The sequence below is a fragment of the Lynx canadensis genome, chromosome E1 (assembly GCF_007474595.2).
Source record: "Lynx canadensis isolate LIC74 chromosome E1, mLynCan4.pri.v2, whole genome shotgun sequence".
In the NCBI taxonomy this organism is placed as follows: domain Eukaryota; kingdom Metazoa; phylum Chordata; class Mammalia; order Carnivora; family Felidae; genus Lynx; species Lynx canadensis.
In genome coordinates this window covers 19,129,914-19,150,520 of record NC_044316.2, presented here as the reverse complement: position 1 = coordinate 19,150,520, position 20,607 = coordinate 19,129,914, and the positions used below count along the sequence as shown (strand labels likewise).

The following is a 20,607-nucleotide window of genomic DNA, read 5'->3' as shown; positions in this document are numbered from 1 at the left end:
TGTGTGTGTGTGTATGTGTGTGTGTCTACAGGTGCCTGGGTGGCTCAGTCGGTTGAAGGTCAGACTCTTGATTTCAGCTCAGGTCACGAGCCATGCGATCGAGCCCTGAGTCGGGCTGTATGCTGAGTGTAGAGCCTGCTTAAGATTCTCTCGTTCTCTCCCTCTGCCCCTCTCCCCTGCTCTAATAAAAAACATAATAATTTGTGTAACTTGGCCAATTCAAAGTTAAAAAAATTTTTTTTCTACTAGAACTTTATTTCTTATACTTCCCCACAGAATAAGGCCTAGCTAAGCCAGAGAGTACCTCCTTTTCTATTAGATACTGTATATAACCCTCACTTGCCGATTCGGCAAATTTTGTCTGGTTTCCAACTGAATGTAAGGATAGCCAACTGCCGAGTAAAACGTGAATCTGTTGCAGAAACCCCTCTCCACGCCCCCGCAACACCTCTAAACTTTGGACAAGTTACTACGAATCCCTACTTGGTAAGGTGGCCGGGTTCAGCGAAAGCAAAAAACAAAACCCACATAGGGGCACCCAGTTAAATTACAGTCAGCTGGGGAGTTGTTCAAACATTCCGGTGCCTTGGCGGCCACGCTCCACACCAACGAAGTCAGAACCTCTGTGGATTCCACCCAGTTATCAGAATTTTAAAACTCTCTCCATTTTAAGTATGTTCCAGGCATTGCAGGGAACACACTTCTCCTACGAGTTCTGTTTTGTTTGCCTGAAATGCACACTGGGCTGGGCACCGTGCATGCTACCTAGCAGCCTCCTGTACGGAGAGAGAGAAGAGTGTAACGCTCTACCAGACCACACACAAAGTAGGGGGAAACACTGGAAGGGGGCAGGGTCTGCCCCGCCGGTGCCTCGCAGGGCCCATGGGGCTGGGACCCTTGGGGCATGTGCCCCCCTCAGGCGAGCTTTCAAGCAGGGAAGAGCAATTAAAAACGCTACATGATCTTTAAGAGCCAATTAGACGGTCTGGGTTTTATGAAACGTATTCTGGCTGAAGATGGTTGGATTTAACTCGAGACCTGGGTTACATGGAGTTTAGTCTCATTTTAAAGTCCGCCCTTTTTCCAGAGCCCCCAGGCACAGCACCAGGTCCCTTGGGGCCTTTCAGACTTGGCGTCCTCAGGGAGGCCGCTCCCATGGCGCCCCCTTCAGGGAGGAGGTGGCAGAATGTTGCTGGCAGACCGCTTTTTCCGCCCCTTTACACCAAGGCAGAAATTCCTTCCCGCCTAGTGACCGTGTGACTGTGTAACCCAGGCCTCTGGGCCCTTCTTTGGAATTCCAGATCAAAGCAGCTAAAGAGCATATAAAGTTTTACATATAAAATGCTCATCCCTGGGGCGAGTCTCCCACAGCCCAGGACCTTGGTCTGGCTGGCCTCTGTAGGACTCCTCCTGGTGTCAAATCCAGACCAAAGCCAAGTCCTGATACGTTTTCTTTTCTTTCCTTTAATTAGGGGCCATTAGCAAATTCTCAAGAGACTCACTCCTCATGCCTTCTTTCCACTGCTGCTGCTTCTCAGACCCCTGGAGGAGCCCAAGGAGACCAGCACCCTCGGGGGTCGAGAGACTCCCTGCCCTAGTCTTCCTGCGGTGGGTGACCCCCAAAGGCCTGGATCAGACCAACGCAGCCCCGTTATCTGCAGCATGAAACAAACCCCACACATATGCTTCAAAAGAAATCACAAAATCCAACAGAAGCAAAAGTTGACTGGAATGGAATGAAGATGGGTGGTGGCCACAGCCCTGCCTTCGTGAACAGGGAACATACATCCCAAGTCCCCGATCCCCTCTTCACCCTCTCCTGCCCCCACTTCTCTGCATACACCCCTTCTTGCCCCTCCCCAACATGCCTGAACTTTCCTTCTTACACTAGAATTGCTGAAGAAAACAAACTGCAGGGGAAAAAAAACCAAGAGCATACATGTTTGTGTGGATTAACGAAACGAATCACAAGCCATATAAAACTGAGACAAACTGGAAAACTCAAAGTACCAGCTGCCTACAACAAAAGATCACGATAAAAATCCAGAGAGAGAGAAAAAAAAAATCCAGAGAATTTCCACCATGTGTCACAAGGACGGAGGCCGAAGGTTTCCCTGCAATCTCCCCACCCGTGTCTCTCACCAGCACACCTCTCCTGGCTGAGAACTGAATAGGAGAGTTTCCAAAAGGCGGGACGCGGGGGCCTCGCTACCCAGCTGAGTCAAGCCCAGAGCTCAGAATCCCAAACTCCAAACCTGAGGCCTGCCATCACCGGGTTGTGTGGAGAACAGGAGCAGGTAAGCAAGGCCCACTCCCCGTCTGCGGACTGTCCATCCATGCTTCTCGTGAAATGCAGCCCACGGGGAGGAACAGACTGGAATGGGACCACGCTCCTCCCTGGAACTAAGGTCTTTGTTACCCAATGCCAACACGTGCCTTAGACACCCCTGGCCCCCACTCCCCACCCCCTTTTATTCCCTTCATTTTACACTCAAGTTAAATACCGCTCATTTTCCATGGTCTTAACAATAAAACAGAAAGAGGGGCGCCTGGGTGGCTCAGTCAGTTGAGCATCCAACTCTTGATTTCAGCTCAGGTCATGATCCCTGGGTTGTGGGATTGAGCCTGGCGTCGGGCTCCATGCTGAGTGTGGAGCCTGCTTAAGATTCATTCTCTCTCTCTCTCTCTCTCTCTCTCCGCCCCCACCCCACCCTCGACCCCGTGCCTCTCCCCGACTCGCACTCTCTCTCTAAAATAAAAACCAAAAACAACCAAGCCAGAAAGGAAGAGGCAGGCAGGGATGGGGAAGTGTACAGGAAACCCCCAAAATACCAAGAGCTTCTCAAACGAAGGCTGCCCCATGCCAGCTCTCCTGCAAGCCTGAGTCCTCGGGACACCCCATGCACAGGCATCACAGGGGCTGCTGGCCAGGGAGGGGCTCTGGGAGGGCCCCTTCCTCCTCTCTGAGCCTGAGCACCTAGGCTTGAAAGGTGGCCAAAGAGGCTGGGGAGGATGTGGCCGTTAGGCATTCGAACCCCTGGGAAAGACCATAATTTTGCTCCCACTCCCAGAGGGAACAGAGGTGGGGTGAAAAGAGCCTGTCTCACTAGAGCATCTTTAAATCCTTATCCCCAGAGGTAGAATCATTTTCATCCAGTACCTGAAACACAGTCTTCCAGTTCTTGTTATTACAGTAACTCCTGATAGCAGACCTTGCCCCTCCCACCCTCCAGGACCATCCGCTCTTGCAAGGGGACTGCAAAGTGCACGGGCAGTTAACTGTGCAGATGACACTCACAGCCCCATGCTCACCCCTTGCTGTGTGAGCGGCTTCCCCACATACACATCAGTACACAGGACATGGTGGCCAGAGATGTTTACAGTGTGTGTGTGTGTGTGTGTGTGTGTGTGTGTGTGTGTGGCCTGGCTTGGGCCGCATCCTCAAGTGGGATCTGCGCCTTGGTCCCAGGGTCCAGGGCTGGGAGGGTCCTGAGGCCGCTCTGCAGCCAGCCCTCGTCTCAGTGTTTGATCTCAAGGATGGAGGGGTTGTGGTCCAGGATGGCAAGGATAATCTTGTCCATGTACTGCCTCAGCCGGAAGTTGATCTCCTCCTGCTCCTTCAGGGCTTCCATGAGCTGGGGGGAACGGGAGAGGCAGGTCAGAGGCCGGGCCTGGGCAGGTGGAACCCGGATCCCCAACTTGTGATGAGCCAGGGCCCGGCACAGAGGGGCTCGGGACACCTGGGCAAGGCAGGCCCCCAGACCAACCTCAGCACTTGGGTGCCAGAAACCAGCGAGAGCAGTGACAGCTCACAGTAAGGTGTGTGAGATATGCTGACGCCGAGGCCCCGCCCCCAGGGATTCTGATCCAACTGGTCTGTGGAGGGACCCAAGTATGAGCAACCGCTCGGTACAGGCTGAAAACACTGGCTAAAGCCATTTGCAATCATGAATGACATCCAGAGTCCCAGGGCCCTAAGACTTGTAAGGCTTCTAGCTGTTTCCTCTACCTGAAACGGTCCCCTCACCACCCCGACCCTGCCATTGCCCCTGTGCAGGTCCATTCCCGATGTGTCCTTTAGGTCTCTGAAATGCCACCTCTGCCCCCAGACTGGAGGCTGGTAACCAGCTCAGCTGGGAGTCCCCCGAGGCTAGGGGTCAGCACTTAGCTCTGTGTCCTAAGCACAGGATAAAGGGTTCAGTGACTGTCTTATGATTCATGTTCAAATGTAACCAGGGTATTTTGGAGGCCTGATCTTTTAGAAGCACACCCTGGTGTGGGGTGATGGGGCAGAACGGACTTTGGTTCTGGAGACCTGGGTCCTTCTCCCTCCACAAGTTGGGTGATCTTGTGTCCTAGCCTCCCAATCTGTAACATGGAAATGTCCAGGAAGCCTTTGAGTTGTCAGAAGGTGAAGACACACTACACTCAGGTGCTCAAGAAACGCTAGTGTCTTTCCCCTCTTGGCTTGAGGCAGAGGGGTTCTAGCTTCTCCTGCACTACGGGCTGACAGAGACATGTTGATCAGCCGGCCATTTTGGCATGTTTCTGGTAGAGCAAAGACTCAAACTCCACTCTGTTCCCAGAGCTTCCTCCCCAGCACATGCAGGAAGTCAGAACTGCTCTAACTCCCTCACCGCTCTGCACGGTCACTCAGGTGGCTGCAGACGGGGACCCTCACGGGCCCTGGTCTGCTTCCCCTGCTCGGGGTAGCCTGGGACTTCTCATCACAGCACACGGGTGCGGGACAGGACTTGCAGAGGAGCGGCCGAGGCTCCCAAGCAAGAATGAGAGGGCACATTACCTCATCGCGAGAGGCCGTGTCTATTTCTGCGGCCAGAGACTGGGCTTTGGTCTGGGTGGCAAAGAGGTTCTTTGCTTCATAGAGGCTGAGGCTCAAGATCTGTCCATTCAAGTCGTCATTCTGGTCCCGCAGCTTATGATTCTCCTGTGGAGTGGGACAAAGGCAACGTCAGCTGCCAGAAGCATCCAGAACCCAGCAGAACCCATTTCTTTGCATTCACGGTCTCCTGACTGCCACCGGGACCCTCCTCTCAGGTGTGTGTCAGGCCAGCTCAAAGACACCCATAGGTGATGTGGCCTCTGCCAGGCTTCGGGGGAAGGGCTGGGTCCTGGGAGGTCATGGGGTCCTGAGGAAGAGTTATGGGCCCACTCAGGGGAACGAAGTTTCCAGATAAGGGCAGGGCTCCTGGCCACGCTTTCCTCCCTGGGGTGAGTGAGCCAGAAGAGGAGCTCCTGATACTTTGGGGTCTCCGGGCTGCAAGGCTGGATCCAGTCTCCTCCTGTAGCGAGGTTCAGGAATCCTGCTCTGTGGGAACTCTTCCTGAGTACAGGTGGCCTCACAGGGCCCTGCCCAGACCCCACGTGCCAGTACCACGTGCTAGCTTTTGCCTAAAGTCTCCTAACTAACCGCACACCTGGGACTTGGTGCCCTCATGCATGAGAAAGGGCTGGGGTTTTCGGATCGCTGTGGGATGCTGGTGAAGCCAGCAGGAGTAGACTTTCTAGAGCAGTTTCCCACCCCCTAATGTCGGGCTGGGCTGAACAGGGGGCTTCACTCACCATCACACCCTCCCTTGGTCCCTGCCCCTCCTGATCCCACTTCCCCCAACTCCCCCATTATGGGAGTGCTCCCGGGAACCATTTGAAATGGAACCTTGGGATCCGGGTCTGCTTCTGGGAGGACCCAACACAGCAGACCCTCATCCATGGCTGGATAGTCTCCTCCTCCACTCCATCGGCAAGGACAGCAGAGTGGGGTCTGCTTCTTTGTGTGGACTCCAAGGAGAGACCCCGGGATCCGCATCAAGTGTGGCCTAGAGGTGAGCTGCCTTGCCTGAGCTGTGGGGTGGGGACGGGCAGCCCCACCGGGCAGGGACGTTGAGAGGAGCAGACAGGAAGGGGTGTGGGAAGGTGCCGCTGCAGCTTGGGGCCCCATGCGGGAGACCCGTCCAGCGGGGCCCACCTGCTTGAGCCGCTTGACCTCATGCTCCAGCTCCACCTCGCGGGCCCTGGCGTTGAACTCGCCCAGGCCAGAGGACGAGCTGCGTCCCCGGCCTGGCCGCTCACAGTCCAGCTTGTACATCTGCAGGTGTTCTAGCTCCTTCCGCAAGTCCTCGATGAGCTGCGTGGGGGAGGGGCTGGTTGGCGGGAGCGCGGCCACGGGAGGGAGCCCCGGTGCCCGGTGCCCTCCAGCCTGGGACCCACCTCCTGCGTCGCCTCCCGTTCCTTTTGGAACTCAAGGCGGTTCTGCCGCAGCTTGTCCGTCACGCGCTTGTACAGGTCCGTCTCATCTTTGAGCCGCAGGCTGGTGTCCTCCAGCCGGTCACACATGCGCTGCCGCTCCTGGATCGGGGGACTGGGTCAGGGAGGACGGTGCCCAGAGAGGCTTGCTACACCCCAGGGACGTCGGGGGGCTCCGGGTCAGCCACCTGGACAGGCGGGCAGTCCGACCAGCCCCCCTGAACACAACCCTCGAGTCACGGCTTAAAGAAACAGCCGGGTCCCTTAGGATTCTAGAAACACAGGCCTCTGAAGCCCTTCGATGGTGCCAGATGAAACCTGAATCAAAGGTGCGGCCAAACAAAAGCTAACCTCCTTCTCTCTTTTTTATTATTACTTCCCCCCATTATATAAAAAATTATATTCGCTGTAAAAAAAGTTTGGAAAATCAGAAACATAGGAAGACAAATTACTGTTCATATTTTATTTTGTTTTTGTTGTTGTTAGGGCAAACTAGCAACTAGAGGCCTTTGTGGCCAACACCACCTCTGTGGCTTCAGCTCAAGATCGGAATCTGAGGGACACTCCTAGGCCTGCTGCTCACCTCATCCAGCTTCTCTGTTTGTGACTTGAGCCGGGTCACTGTTGTTCTGAGCTCAGTGTTTTCCTCCTCTAATTGCTGCACCCTGGGAAAAGGAGAGAGACAAGTATGTCAGAAACGGAGGTTATCTTACAACGGATGGACAGTCTACAGCGATTCTCTGCTTCCTGGAAGAGGGAAGATACCAGAAAGCAAGAGAGAGAGAGAGAGAGAATATGACTAGTTGTTCCAGATGGGTAATACAGCTTCGAGCTTCCTGTCATCCAAGGCAAACTGGGAAGGACACTGAATTACCATCCTTCTGTTTGTGATAAAAGGAAACACTCATTTGTGAATAAGAACATAGGATTCTTTTTCACATGCGTCCTTACAGCCTGAAACAACACGGAGGACGTTTTTCTGCCAAACAAAGAGAAGGTCCTCCTGTGGCTGGTGGTGGCAGGTCCCTCCCGCTTGGAAAGCAATGACAGCGTTTGCTTTTCTTTCTCCCCCCAGCGTCTCTCCCAGGCTCTTCGCTCGGCCCTGCCCGCAGCTGCCTGTGATATCCACAGGTCATTGTCCTCTGTGTTAGTGTCCAGAGGGGGCTGTCCTAACAGGATCCCATGAGGAGACACAGCCCAGGTACCCAGGTCGTTTTAAATGACCTGAGAAGAGGGCAGGTGAGTTGGGCTGTCAGTGGCACCGGAACAGCACAGGGTCATTTCTGCCACCGATTCCTGCCGAACATTCCCTCTCCTTCACACTTGTTACTTCCTTCCTAGAGTGATGGCTCCACTGCTCTCTCTGCCAGGGGCCTAGGTAGCTTCCCAGTGGCCTCCCTGGCCTGGGTCATTAGGGAGGGCAGCCCTGGGACACCACAGTCTTCACCTGTGTGTACTGTTCTGATGTGCAGCAACCCACCTGCCTTCACGGACATTCTGTGGGGCTGGGAGGGAGGACTGACAGATGGGGAAACTGAGGCCCAGAAAATGACACAGGATGTCCAAAGTCATGGAGCTAAAGGGTAAGCAACCCAGATTCCCAGGTCAATACTCCTCTCCCTACCGGCCTCAGGTTCCAGCAGCTATACCTGCGGCCCAGAAGCCCAAAAGAAACCGGGCCCTGCTTTTCCATTTACGTTGGCCCCAGGGGCCCAGGGTCGGTGCACCCAGGTGTTCAAGGTCAAGGAGACTCTGACAGCAGGGGGAGCTCCTAGCCCGGACATTAGACCCAACCCAGGAATAGGGGCAAGACCACAGTTTTTTAACCTATCCTCTTGTTGACAGACTTGTGAGCTGTCTCCAGTTGTACCTAGTAGAAATAATGCTACCAGAAGGTTCTTTTATATACTTCCCAGCAAGCATGTCCAGGTGTTCAGGTATCAAGAGGAGAACTGTTACAACAGGGGGCTTTTCTTCAGGCTGTCTTCCGATCCATACCACGGGGACGGTGCCTGTCCCACGGGCCTGGACCGGGAGTGGAGGGCGCCTCCGAGGCGGCCCCGTCCCCAGCAGGCGCCCACCTGGTGTTGAGCAGCTCGATCTCCGTGCTCTTCTCTCTCTCCAGCTTGCCGTAGGCCTCGCGGTGCCGCCGCGCCTCCTCCTCCAGGGCCTGCTCGGCCATGGTCTCCTGATCTTTCACCATCTCCTCCAGCTCGTGCACCCTGAGGAGACAGAGGGGCGCGCGCCCCAGTCCAGGGCCAGCTCTCGTGGTGTCTTCCCACCCCGTCCCCGCCCCTGGCTACGGGAGGCCCCGAGACCCTGGCTCCGTCGTAGCCCTGCTGCGGGAAGTGGTGATGTGTTTGCCAGACCTGTGGGTCAGCAGCTTCCCTGACAGATGAATGCGGATGCCACAGCACGTAAGGAGACGCACGCCATGGGGCGAGGGTGGGGAGGGGGGCGCCTGGCGGTCGGCCCAGAGGGGAGCGAGGCTGCACAGAGAAGGCGGCATTCCCAGCCAGGTGCGGGGAGAGATGGCAGGCCTCGGCACGGCTGCGTGAAGCAGCCCTTGGGCCTTGGCTTCTCTTCCCGCTCTCCTCCTCCCTGGTCCCTACCCCTCTGACCAGTAATTCAGCTACTGGGCACCTTGACTCCAAAACCACGCATGTCCTTGGATAGGGGCCCCGAGCATTCAAGACCCAGGAAGGGGCCAGGTCCCACCAGGCACGCTCTAACCCCACCACTGGCAGCCTAGCTGGCCTATCAGTCTGGGCACATTTCACTGGGAACAGTCCCTCCAGGAGGCTACCCTTCTGGGGTGTTCCAGAACCCATCTTTGGGCCCTACAAGGTTGAGGGCCAGACCCTGGGCAGGGATCAGTTTACCAAATCTCATGCCACCCCGTGAGGACAACTATATGCTACATGCACTACCTCACTGCAGTCAGGGTCAGCGGGCCCCCATCGGGAGGAGGGGCAGCGATGCCCGGACCCTTCCGCTAGCAGCACGTGCGAGCCCGACTCACACCAGCGTCTCTCTCTGCGGAGCTTGTCCCCAGAAACGGGGTGGGGGGCGGGGGGGTGTCAGACTCTCATCAGTGTAGGACAGAGAAATACGGGAGTGGATCCCAACTCCTGCCTTACACCCACCCTGGGGCTGCAGACATGGGGGTCAAGGTCAAGCTCCGACCTGCTTCTGAGTCCCCAGAGACCAGTCTTCCTGTGCGTCCTGCATGGGCACAGCCATGTAGCAAGGGGCTGACACATCACAGCCTCTTGGAGAGGAAGGACAAGATGTGCAGTTCACCTCCCCCAGCTTTTCTCAGGGCCCTCCCCAAGCCCGTTCCCGAGTCACGGCCGGGGCCCCAGCCCCCCAGCCCCCCAGCCCCCGACCTGTGCACAAGCTGTGTGTTCTCCTGCTTCAGCTTGCTCTTCAGGTCCCCATTGGTCAGGCTGTCATTCTCCAGTTCTGTCACTTTTTTTTCCAGGAAGCTCACCTGCAAGAGGGAGGCAGAGGTGGGGGTGGAGGAAACCTTGGAGTCCACAGGACTGAGAAGCTAGACACCGTGGGACAGAAGCCATGTTTGGTGAGCGTGAGGGTCCCCAAGCGTACGTGTCCGCATTATCGGGGCCACCTACCCCCAACTCCTGGGCAAGGACAGGGTCTCTGTCTCCCGAGTCCCCAGATAGCTGCTGGGGGGCTCCCCACGACCCCCGGGGAGCACGCACACATTAAGCCTGTCCTCCACCCACTCAGGACCCACCTTCTCCGTGATGTCGTTGTCACAGGAGTCAATGCTGTCTCGGAACAGGTCCTCAGTGCTACCGTCACTGCTACTAAAGTTGCTGCTGTGCATGAGCTGCCTGCGGGGGACGGGGGGAGGGGGGAGGTAGCTGCAGAGGCTGTCCCTCCAGGGCCTGGGGTCCACACTGGGCTATGGGCTGAGAGCACCCAGTATCTTGGGGAGAAGGCCAGGGACCCCTCCAAGGAGGCTGTCCTCACCCAGTCAGGGGAGAAGAGTTGCCTGACCTCTGAACTCAAGAGGTCACCCAGCTCAGAGGCCAGCGGATGGGCCGCTACACCCCTCCAGAGTCCCTGGCAATCCATCACGGCTCTGGCCTGCTGCCTCAGCACCCTTTTCATGCGGTGTTCGAGCCAGTAACTACCCAGTGACCAGAGTGGGCACATGAGCCCCCGACCACCTCCCTCCAGCTGCAAAACCAGCCACTGCAGGTAGACTGGCTCCACTGCAGGTCCTGGCAGAGGGTCCTGGCCTCCTGAGGCCACCCAGCAAGACTCAATTCCTCCACCAAACCGGCTCCCGATGCATCTCTGGGACCCTGGGAACAGGAAGGAGACCCACCCAGACTGTGCAGGGCAGGGGATTGGGTGGGTCTGCAAATGGGTAAAGACTTGCCGGAGGCAAACCCAGCTACCACGGTGAGGCTCCCCCTTCCCGCTTCCTGCCGGGCAGCAGCCAGGTCTCTACCCAGGGCCTGTCCCGTCCCACTCCTGCTCTCGAGCCAGAGTCTGGGCGCTTGCTGGCAGCTCCCACGGCCCTGGGAGTGGACCCGGGCCAGCGTGCACGAGAACCTGGATCCCGAGATCCAGAGCGGGAGCCTGGAAGTCCCAGGAAGTTAGCTGGGAGGATTTAACCCGGAGCAAAGAGACCAGCTCCAATGGGGCACACTTGTGCCCAGTCTCGGTCAGCGGGATCCCCAGGATCTGCTGGCACAGCTGCCGGCTCCAGGGTGCGGGGCAGGGCACTAACAGCCGTGAGACGCGTCGGGTCTCTCGGGGCCTCCCTGGTGCACCTGCCTGGAGCGGAAACAGCTAAGGGTTTGGAGAGGCCGACTGCTCCACTGCCACAAGGGGCAAGGGCGGCCCTCCCTGTCAGAAGTAGAGGTCTGGTTGCTCTGCCTGCACTCCTGGGGGTCTCTGTTTCCCTCTGTGCATCGGGCACGCGCAGGGCACTGGGCACTGGCTGGGTCTGGGCTGCCCGCATGGAAAGGGAGACAGTATTCCACCCCTCCTCCCAAGGTGGGGGGTCTTACCGTCCAAAGGCCGTGCTAGAGATCTTCCGGTTAGGGCTGCAGGGGTGGGGGTGCAGTAGGGAGAGGGAGAGAGAGAACAGTCATTGAACAGAGGGGGCTCTAGTCCACTCCTTACTCTGCCTTGGCTGCAAGATACCAGTAGGTGCACTACAGGGCTTTGTCCCGCCCGCTGCAGGGAATTCACTAATCAGCTCGGTCCTCAGCAGAAGCACCCTGAGTTTCCTCTTGCAGAAAAATGCAAGCCCCCTAAGATCAATCCCACCCTGACAGGGCCCTCACTTGCCAAGAGAGAGTGGGGCTGCCTTGCCTGCCGCTTCCCCCTCTGGACCCACCCCCTACCCCCAGCCCTGGCCGCCCATCCCTCTGCTGGGTCCCGGGGGCCTCACCTGTTGGCCTTCAGGTTTTTCAGTCGGGCTTCCAGGTCATTCAGCAGGTTGATCTTCTTACAGCACTGAGAGCAGTAAACATCCAGCAATTCGCTGTTGTAGGCGTGCCGCATTTTCCTGGGTGTCTGCCCCGCACTGATTCAGGAGACAGAAATCAACCTCTGCTGTCCAATCTGGTGCCCTACCCCATCCTTACTTGACTGGGTTCCCCAATGCCAGGGAACCTTTTGTGTGTGCGCTTAGGGGCAGAGGGAGTGGAAAGACAGCAACAGATCCTCCCTCCCTCGATACTCTCAGAGGAAAGGCCAATGAACAGTACCCATTTCACAGACAAGGCGATGGAGAGCTAACGTCAGAGTGAGTAATGACTAGTTGTGGGGGAAGGTATCACAGTAGGTCACCTAGAAGGACCCTTCGACACCGAGGTTCTAGGAAGCAAGACAGCACACACCCCTGAGTCTGCAGCCTCCCAGGTGGGCTAATTCTGTTTCTTCCCCAAGCCAGAAGAAGGCGGGAGGAATTCTAGAACCTCCAATCAGGGTGCAAAGGCGGCACCCCCAAGCTCCAGGAGCAGATCCCAGGGAGCTTAGGACTCTGACCCGCCCTGGGATGAGGTTTGGTTGGTCCGGCCGCTTTTCCCGGGCCCCAAATTGCCATTCCAGACCACAGGGCCACCTGGAAGACACTGAAGATCCCAGGTCCGAGTAAACGTTGGTCCTGGTCTCGTCATCGGGGCAGGGGCTGCTGGGGGCACAGTCCACGTCGTCCCCCTCTCCATAGTCTTCAAACTGCTCCTCGTTGCTGATAAGCGAGGTGGTGGAGTGTGTGGAGAGGTCCGACGTGGTCATGGATGGGGCGTGGCCCAGGGACCTGGGTGTTACAGAAGGGCTGTCTGTTAACACAGCCCCGTCCACAGCCTGTGCCAGGGAAACCAACCAGCCTTCCTGGAGGTCAACTGGTGCCACAGAGATCAGAAGCCCGAGTATGTGCTTTCTGACCTGGCAAGTGCACTTTGGGGACCTCATCCTAAGGGAAATGTCTCACCACAGAAACAGTTTCTGCACAAGAGATGCGCAAACCGATGCTTCTCTACAACAACAAAACATTGCTTACAACTGAATGGTTTCCCTACTCAAATTAGAATAAGTTATAGTAAGTCATAGTATATGGGGCCTCCTGGGTGGCTTAGTCGGTTAAGCGTCCCACTTTGGCTCGGGTCACGATCTCACGGTTTGGGAATTTGAGCCCTGAGAGCCTGCTTCAGATTCTGTGTCTCCCTCTCTCTCTGCTCCTTCCCCGTTCATGCTCTGTCTCTGTCTCTCAAAAAATAAACAAGTGTTAAAAACAATTTTTTTTAAGTTATAGTAGATGTATAATATAAAATTATATGTTCTATATTGCTAATATTAGCTAATTAAATGATTAAGTTACAGTTGTAAAATTATAATATATATTAGTAAATATCAAATTATGGGTTATCTAATTGTTGAAAGGTCTGCAAAAAATACTAGCAATAATATGGGAAAAACTAATATAAAGTCGGATATAAAATTTAAATACAGAAAGGAAAGGTTGATACAAAATAAGGAAAAGTAGGACATAAAAGTATTTACATGGTAACAGAACTTGGGTTTGGGTGGTGGGACTGTAAGTGAGTTACTACCCCCGCCCCCCGCCATTCTTCCTTTCCTACCTTTTCCAAGCTCTGTTTAATTGGCTTGCATTCTAGTAAGAAATGGAAGTTTTGTTTTTTTTTTTAAATTTTTAACGTTTATTTATTTTTGAGACAGAGAGAGACAGAGCATGAACAGGGGAGGGTCAGAGAGAGAGGGAGACACAGAATTGGAAGCAGGCTCCAGGCTCTGAGCCATCAGCCCAGAGCCTGACGCGGGGCTTGAACTCACGGACCGCGAGATCGTGACCTGAGCCGAAGTCGGCCGCTGAACTGACTGAGCCACCCAGGTGCCCCTGGAAGTTTTAAAATAAGTAACAATGAGCTACTAGATGAGGCGCTTCTCCCAGTTTATAGAAGGGACTCACTGCAGAGAACATGGGTCGGAGACCCTAGGCCTCTCATGGGTGACCCACGGTGTGGCCTGTGACAGTGTCCAGGGCTGGCTGAGCCCTGTCCACAACCTGAGAACCGAGCACTGCTTGTCACCTGCCGAAACAGGTCTTCCCGTCAGTGGTTGTGAGGTCAGGTCTACATATTGCTACTCAGAAATGAGGGTTTCTCTGACGTACTGAGCCTCTGAGCTCAAAACTGGGCAACTTTAACTGGGGACAAGAAGCAGGGAAGTGGGTAAGGCCGTAATTCTCCCACAGTGCCCTTGAGCAGTCCTGGTCTCTATCTGAGAATCACAGTGTTGACGACAGGGCACTAACAAGCAAGTCTGCTGGTACCACCACCCTGTTGTTGAACTCACTCATCTGCCCTCAGGCTCCTCAGCACCTTGGGATGGGATTCATCACATTCCAGCTCTTTCTCCTATACATTTTATTAAAACCCTCAGCGTCCCCTGCCGGCCACCTCCTGGCGACTGGTCCCAAAGAACAATGTGTATGATCAAGTGGCAAATGGTCAGCCAAAAGGACAACGGGTCTGTGGTCCCTGACCAGCTGTCCTTGGTGGCTGGTCACAGTACGGCTGTCACACTGCTCCCAGGAAGCAAAATGGATGAACTACTCCAAAGACCCCACCGAGAACAGCCTGACTCCCAGAGCCACTGGAGCCTGAGAAGCTCTGCCCTGCGAAAATGTATAGGAAATTGCTTTTTTTTTTTTGAAGGTCAAAAATGATTAAGAATTGACAATTTCATATGGTTCAACTGATACTAGAACCCCTCTCCTCCCTCTCCAAATCTCTGGGTTGGCCATGACCACCACCTTCCTGTATGTGGCGCTCCAGACAGTTTTAACTCACTTGTCCTCCGGCAGGAACAGGCCCCCGAGCCCTCCGTCCTTCTCCTCGGCAGGACTCCCAACCGACCCCTCCAGGCTCTGCATGCTCTCCATGGGGCTGTCCATGTCTGACTCCGGGGGGCCCTCGGGTGGGGCCAGCGTCATAGCCTCCTCCTCGTCCTCGGGAAAGAAGCTGGGGTCCCTGGGGAGGAGCTCGCCATCAGCAAAGGTAGGGCCTGGCACCTCGCTGCCCTGGGAAAGACAGAGGACAAAGTGAGTGAGGCTGGCTCCCCGGGCTCAGTGTGCCTCATCAGACCGCGAGGATGTCGGCAGGGCCAGGGATGGCAGGGACTGGGACACAGGCAGGTCTAGACCTCAGGACCTTGAGAATAAGAATAGCCGGCAGGTGATTCATCTTGGGCCTCTCACAGCAGCTGCCTCATGAGAGCCCAGTGAGGAGCCAGCACCACCGGGGACAGCCATCCATGGAGAAGAGCCACAGCTGGGCTGGCTACGTTGCTCAGGACACCTGGACAGCTTGCTCGTCGGGGTCCCCATCACAGCCTGCACAAGGAGCCAGATGGCTTCGTGACTGAGTTAAGGGCACAGCCACAATGAACGGCTACCAAGAACGACGACCCCGACCTAGCGGAGTTTGATGCAGCGGGGTAGAGGGATATCCGCGCACCACGGAACCTGCCCTCCAGGACTCTGGGCACATCAGACCACCTCCGTGAACCTCGCTTCTCTCGGTAAACTGAGAATGACCGTGGAATCCTACAGGATCACTGTGTCACGGGGTAGGACCTCAACGTGGCACCAGCCGGGGAAGGACAGCGTGCCTTGGCCCTGCCGCGGCCGTGCTGAGGAGCAAGGACACAGAGCCCTTCAGTTCCGAGCAGGGGTGGGTCCCTGGTGCCTAGCACACCGCCCAGCACCACGCCAGCACGAGATAAAGACCCGCCTGAACTTTTGCCAAAATCACCTTCTAGGTTATGAGCTCTGGCTCCGTTCTGAGAGGCAGCGCTCCGCAAACCACCCTCGGGGCTGCCGCCTCTGAGGGGGCACTGCTTCCACCTGCTCCTGTCCGAGAGGTCAAGCTGCTCCCAAGGATCTTCCGCGTGGCCCGCGTTGAAGGTGCTCCCTGCGGCCCCGGGACTGCAGCCAGGGGAACAGTAACAGAGGCTGTGAAAAGCCCCCAGGCACCTCAGACAAGACAGGATTGGGGACATCCAAGGAAGGTGGTCAGCGCCAGGCTTGGCTGTGCCCACTGAGAAGTGTGCCGTCACCGGCTGCTGTAGACACCCTGGCCCAAGAATAGATGGCAGTTAATGAGCCTGGCTCCCGCCTGTCCCAGGACTCGGGCGGAGCACCGGCTGCACTAATAAAGCCGGCACCAGGCAGCCAGGCCCCCCTGGCTGTGGAGGCCGAGGGGCTGCGTCATTAAAACTACCCTCGTGTTCACACGGCCCTTTCCACCTGAATGTCACCAACCCAATCCCACAGGGCTCCCGACCGCGTCGGATCCTGCACCCGAAGCAAGCTCTCCGTCCGCAAGCCCGAGGCTGCATCCCAGCAGAAACACAGGGAAGCCAACGTTTCCCGAGCAGCCACCAAGTTCCGAAGGCAGAGCGGACGGTGAATACGTAATCTTATCTGGGCTTAGGACAGCTCTTCAGGATAGCGATTCTTAGCCCCACTTTACCAACGAGGACATGGAGGCTCAGAGAGTCACCTGCCAGGAGTCTTCTAGGCCAGGAGGCGGAGGTCGCCCCACCTACCTCTGACCACCACACGCTCGGTTCCATCTATCGGTCATGCAACCCACGCTCCTGGAGTTTCAGTCTCACGTAGGGACAGATCAGTAATTATGAAGCCCAGGCATTCCACCTGCTGCAGCCCCCACGTGCTGCCCACTTCCGACCCACAGCAGGAGACTCCTCGGCTCAGCGCGTGGAAACTGGGAGAGACGCCAGGCAGGAGGGAGACGGCTCACCGACGAGGGCCGTGCTCTGTTCCCTCACCTGCGAGCTTTCTGCCTTCCCAGCCACAAGGGCAGGGGAGGGTTGGCACTCGCTGGGAACGCCTGCCTTGTGGCTTACAGGAGTCCTCGGCCACTTCCGGTCCTCACAGCCCTAGGAGTTGGGTCTCCTTTCCCCTCTTATACGTGAGGTGACTCACCCGGGGCCCCGCCGGAGAGAGGGGCAGGGCAGGACTGGACCGGGAGCCGCCAGTGCCCATGCTGTCCTCATAGCCCCGTCAGCAGGGGTCCTGAGGAGGCTGCTGCCCACCGAGCAGAGGCTTGAGACAGGCAGGGCACCTAGTAGAGACCGGGAGCCATGCTCCTCAGGCGTCCGGCTTGGCCTCTGGCTAACTCATGTTTGTCCCCTTGGACACGGAGATACGGAGGCCCAGTTTCTGCCAGGCACTCTGCCCAGAGGCACCCAACTCACCACACGGAAGTGCGGACCACGGCCTCCTCCCACCTGATGTCCCAGAGCAACATCCCCCTCCTGACAGCTGGGCCAAGAGAAAAGAGGGGCCTGTCTCAGCCACAGGTGGGGCAGGAGGCGGCTTGGAGGCCCCCACAGAGGTCACTCCCTCCCAATAAGGCCACCACTTCCTCAGGCATAGTTTTACCCTCTGATCGAGCAGAGTCCACATCTGTCTGGCCTTCTGCACTTGTCGAAGGATCTGGTCTGTCTCCCACACATACCCCCGTCCGGCTCGGACGACAGCCCCGGGAGAGCTCCAGGAGGTGCAGAGGGCAGGGATCGAGGATTTACAGGCTTAGCCTGACGCACGGGGAAGGTGAGGCTCAGCGAGCGAGGGGGCTGCCCCGGAGCTTCCCCGCTGCAGGAGGCCCCGCTGTGACCCGAAGCCAGGCTCCTGACATGCCACGTCAGGGCCCTCAGCCACCCCTCGCTACACGCGCTCTCTCAACATGCCAGCCTTGTAAAATCAGCTGCCTCCCCACGCTGACACCTTTTCACTGTTTGCCCAAGGCAAGTTACGATTTCTAGAACCTCAAAACCATTTCTAGTAGCTTCCTTCTAAATTCAAGTAACATAAAGACAAGCTCTCAGAAAAGCTATACCCTGGTTGGTCTGGGACAGTACTGGTTTGGCATCTGTCCCGGACAAAAGGGGCCGTGTCACCCCTGCTACTCCCCTGGGAACATCCTGACCCTGCTCCCATTCCTCTGGGCCCTCTGGGGAAGGGCTAGGTATAGCACCGGGCCTGGGAGGGGTGCCCCTGGAAGTGGGGACAACCTGCTCTGATCCCGAACACCTCAGGAAGAGAGGCAAAGCGGGAGCAGGTGCTAGAAGGTGTAACCCCTCACTGGCTTGGAGACTAGGCAGTATGCCCTCCTCAAGAAGCTGGGTCTGGGGATTTACCCAAAACCAGGGGTTTCTGGAGAGATCGGAGAGGCCGGAGGCTGGGAAAACACGCCCTAGGCAGCTGCTTTGGCAGGGCAGGTCGGTATCACCAGTGTCCCCCTCCGCATCCCCACCCCGTCTCTAGCTGGGACTGGATGCAGCTGGCCCCTGGCTGGAAGTGGGAGCCGGGAGGCACCCAGCCTGCCTGTGGGGCCCCTCTCCAGTGACAGCAGCAGGCCCTAAAGTCACCCCTTCCTCTGTAGGAAGTCGGCCCAGGCCGAATTCAACAGCTGGTGAAAAGGACCGACGGCGGGAGAGGGCATCCCCGCCTCAGAGGGGCCTCCGGTGCCCACCGTCCACACTTCCAGAAGGCGGCGCGGCAGGGCCTGGACACGATGACGTCGTTTGGTCCTGCCCGTCCCCCACCCGGCCCTCAGGGGATGCTCCCTCCAAGCCACACACATCACTACTCCATTCTCCTGGCAGCTAGTGCACGGAGGGCACGGGCCCGAGAGGCCCCACTCCACAATCCCTGTAAGAAGGGACCCTATGGTAGTAACCATGACGATGAGAGCACCTGAACCCCCAACAGGCAGCACCGCAGCGAGCACATGGCAGGCGATTAGCAAGTATTTGTGGAAACGAACTGCCCTGCAGAACGGTGAGCTGGGGAGAGCCCACCCATGGCGACCTCGAGGCGTGGGTGCCCATCCGACTTGGCCACTGGCTGGCCGTGTGACCCTGGAGAAGTTGTTTGACTTCTGAGCCTCATCTACGGACGGGTAGAAATGTCTGCCCGGCAGGATCGCCATAGAGAACGCAGAACGATGCCTCGTACCTCACGGGTGCCGGGTTCGTGGCAAAGAAGAGAGCGGGCAGAGTGGCTCTGGGAACGAGCTCTGGAGGTGCACCGACTGGGTTCAAATCTCGGCTCCACCACTAAGCTCTGCAACCTTAGGTTTACTTCTCGGTGCCTCGGTTTCCTCGTCTACTGACGGAGTTCACGATGGTCAGGAAATGAGTTAGGACGTGTGCTCAGCACACACGGAAGACGGTCAACAAATCTGAGCTATTCTGGTTGAGAGGAGACAAGCAGGGGTGCCCCTGTTGGCCCGTGCAGCCCCGGGAGCCAATCGCTTTGACCCCCAGGGGCACACTGAGCGGAGGCAGGCTGGGTTCAGCTTCTGGAAGCCTGAGCTGCAGGTGCCTCTTTCTTTCTGCGCCCTCCCTCCCACCCCCAGGGCCATCTTCTGTGTATGCTCTTGGAAGGTCTCTCTGCACATTAATTACATGCTTTAACACGCGTTAGGATGAGACACTGCGCAGGCGAGGGAGTCCGGGAGGCTGGGGCACATCCACCCCCAGCCCCGGCAGTGGCTCTGCTCGCCAGGCAGTAACTTAGAGCCAAAGAACAGCTCCGTGGGGACAGGGCTGGGTAAAAATAGCTTGAGCGGGCACCTCCCAGCTTCCCTCGCAGCCAGGCACCAGCGGGCACACGTGGAACCCCACTGCAGGAAGGCACTGGGCGGGGGGTGGACACAAACCAAGCCTCGTGCAGCGGGGCTGGGCAGGGGATGAAATCCCTCCTCATAATCCCAGCCAGCCCACGGCCCGGGAAGTGACAGGCCTGCTCGAGCTCTCGCTGGGCCCCACAGGCAGAAGATTAAGAAGCCAACTTGTAGATGCCGATGCCCCCAGGTCCAGAGGGAAGGGGTGGGCTTACCTGGACTGGGATCCCCTACCCCCCACTGCGGCTCAGCCACCCATCAGGCATGGCAGCAGCAGAGATTAGTAAGCAATCCAGGCTGTGCCCACCTCCTGCCTGTGGCTGCCAACGCCCGCACTGAAGCCAGGCCCGGCTCTGCCGGAGGGAGGCCGGTGCTCATCAGCGGCTGATAAGATTCTGGCTCAACAAAGGGTTACTCAGATGCCAGTCAAGGGGCAAGGGTGGGAATAAAGGGGGAGGGGAGTATCCACGCAGCAAGGCTGGTGCCTAAGCCTCAACTTCTGAACAGAAATAACGGCTCAGATACGAGGCCCCAGCTCATCCCCGACAAGGTCAAGGGCAGGCATGGGGGCACCAGGCCACCAGGCTATTAGAGTTCATTTATCGCCCTTCTTGGCCAGCCCTGGGGACTGACTGCATACTGTCAGATAAAAGCTCTGTAGCCCAAGCTGCCCACACAGGTGGGGGAGGCCAAAGCCAAGAAGACAGGACAGACCGCCATGTCCCCATTCCCAGGGGCCAGATCAGAGAGTGGCCAGGAACCATCCCTCTGTAGTGGTGGCAGCCAAGGCAGCTTTCAGGCTCTCTCCTCCCGGCCAGGGGCCCCTGGATCCACCTCCGGAACCCTCCTACCACCAGCAGCTCCAGACCAGCTCTCAACTGGGCTGGCCACTCCTGGCACAGGAGCCTTCAGGGGCAGATCTCAGCGTAGACCTTCCAAAAACTACTTTAACCTAACACGGACCTGCAGATCCAAGAAGGGGACAAGAGTGACAACTGGGGCTTCCTCGGGAGCTCATCTGTCTCAAGTGGGAAATGCTAAGAGGGTCTGATTCTCACATCAGCCCCTCGAGGGAGGGTCTAAGTCACCCAGCTTTACGGATAGAGAGACTGGGGCT

At 57.2% G+C, this 20,607-nt stretch overlaps 1 protein-coding gene across 3 annotated transcripts in view; it reads right to left on the bottom strand.

Moving 5' to 3' along the window:
- Nucleotides 1–3,361: 3,361 nt before the first annotated feature.
- Nucleotides 3,362–20,607, bottom strand: part of RAB11FIP4 (RAB11 family interacting protein 4) — a 117,355-nt gene continuing 100,109 nt past the window's right edge. For all 3 annotated transcript variants that reach the window (XM_030294884.1, XM_030294885.1, XM_030294886.1), the window contains 12 exons: nucleotides 14,625–14,854; nucleotides 12,377–12,571; nucleotides 11,702–11,836; nucleotides 11,316–11,351; nucleotides 10,025–10,124; nucleotides 9,654–9,757; nucleotides 8,346–8,486; nucleotides 6,848–6,929; nucleotides 6,229–6,366; nucleotides 5,987–6,145; nucleotides 4,805–4,948; nucleotides 3,362–3,635 (listed from right to left, as the gene is read on the bottom strand). In XM_030294884.1, the coding sequence (XP_030150744.1) occupies nucleotides 3,519–3,635; nucleotides 4,805–4,948; nucleotides 5,987–6,145; nucleotides 6,229–6,366; nucleotides 6,848–6,929; nucleotides 8,346–8,486; nucleotides 9,654–9,757; nucleotides 10,025–10,124; nucleotides 11,316–11,351; nucleotides 11,702–11,836; nucleotides 12,377–12,571; nucleotides 14,625–14,854 (1,581 nt within the window). In that variant the 3' untranslated portion in view covers nucleotides 3,362–3,518. The remainder of the gene's footprint in view (nucleotides 3,636–4,804; nucleotides 4,949–5,986; nucleotides 6,146–6,228; nucleotides 6,367–6,847; nucleotides 6,930–8,345; nucleotides 8,487–9,653; nucleotides 9,758–10,024; nucleotides 10,125–11,315; nucleotides 11,352–11,701; nucleotides 11,837–12,376; nucleotides 12,572–14,624; nucleotides 14,855–20,607) is intronic.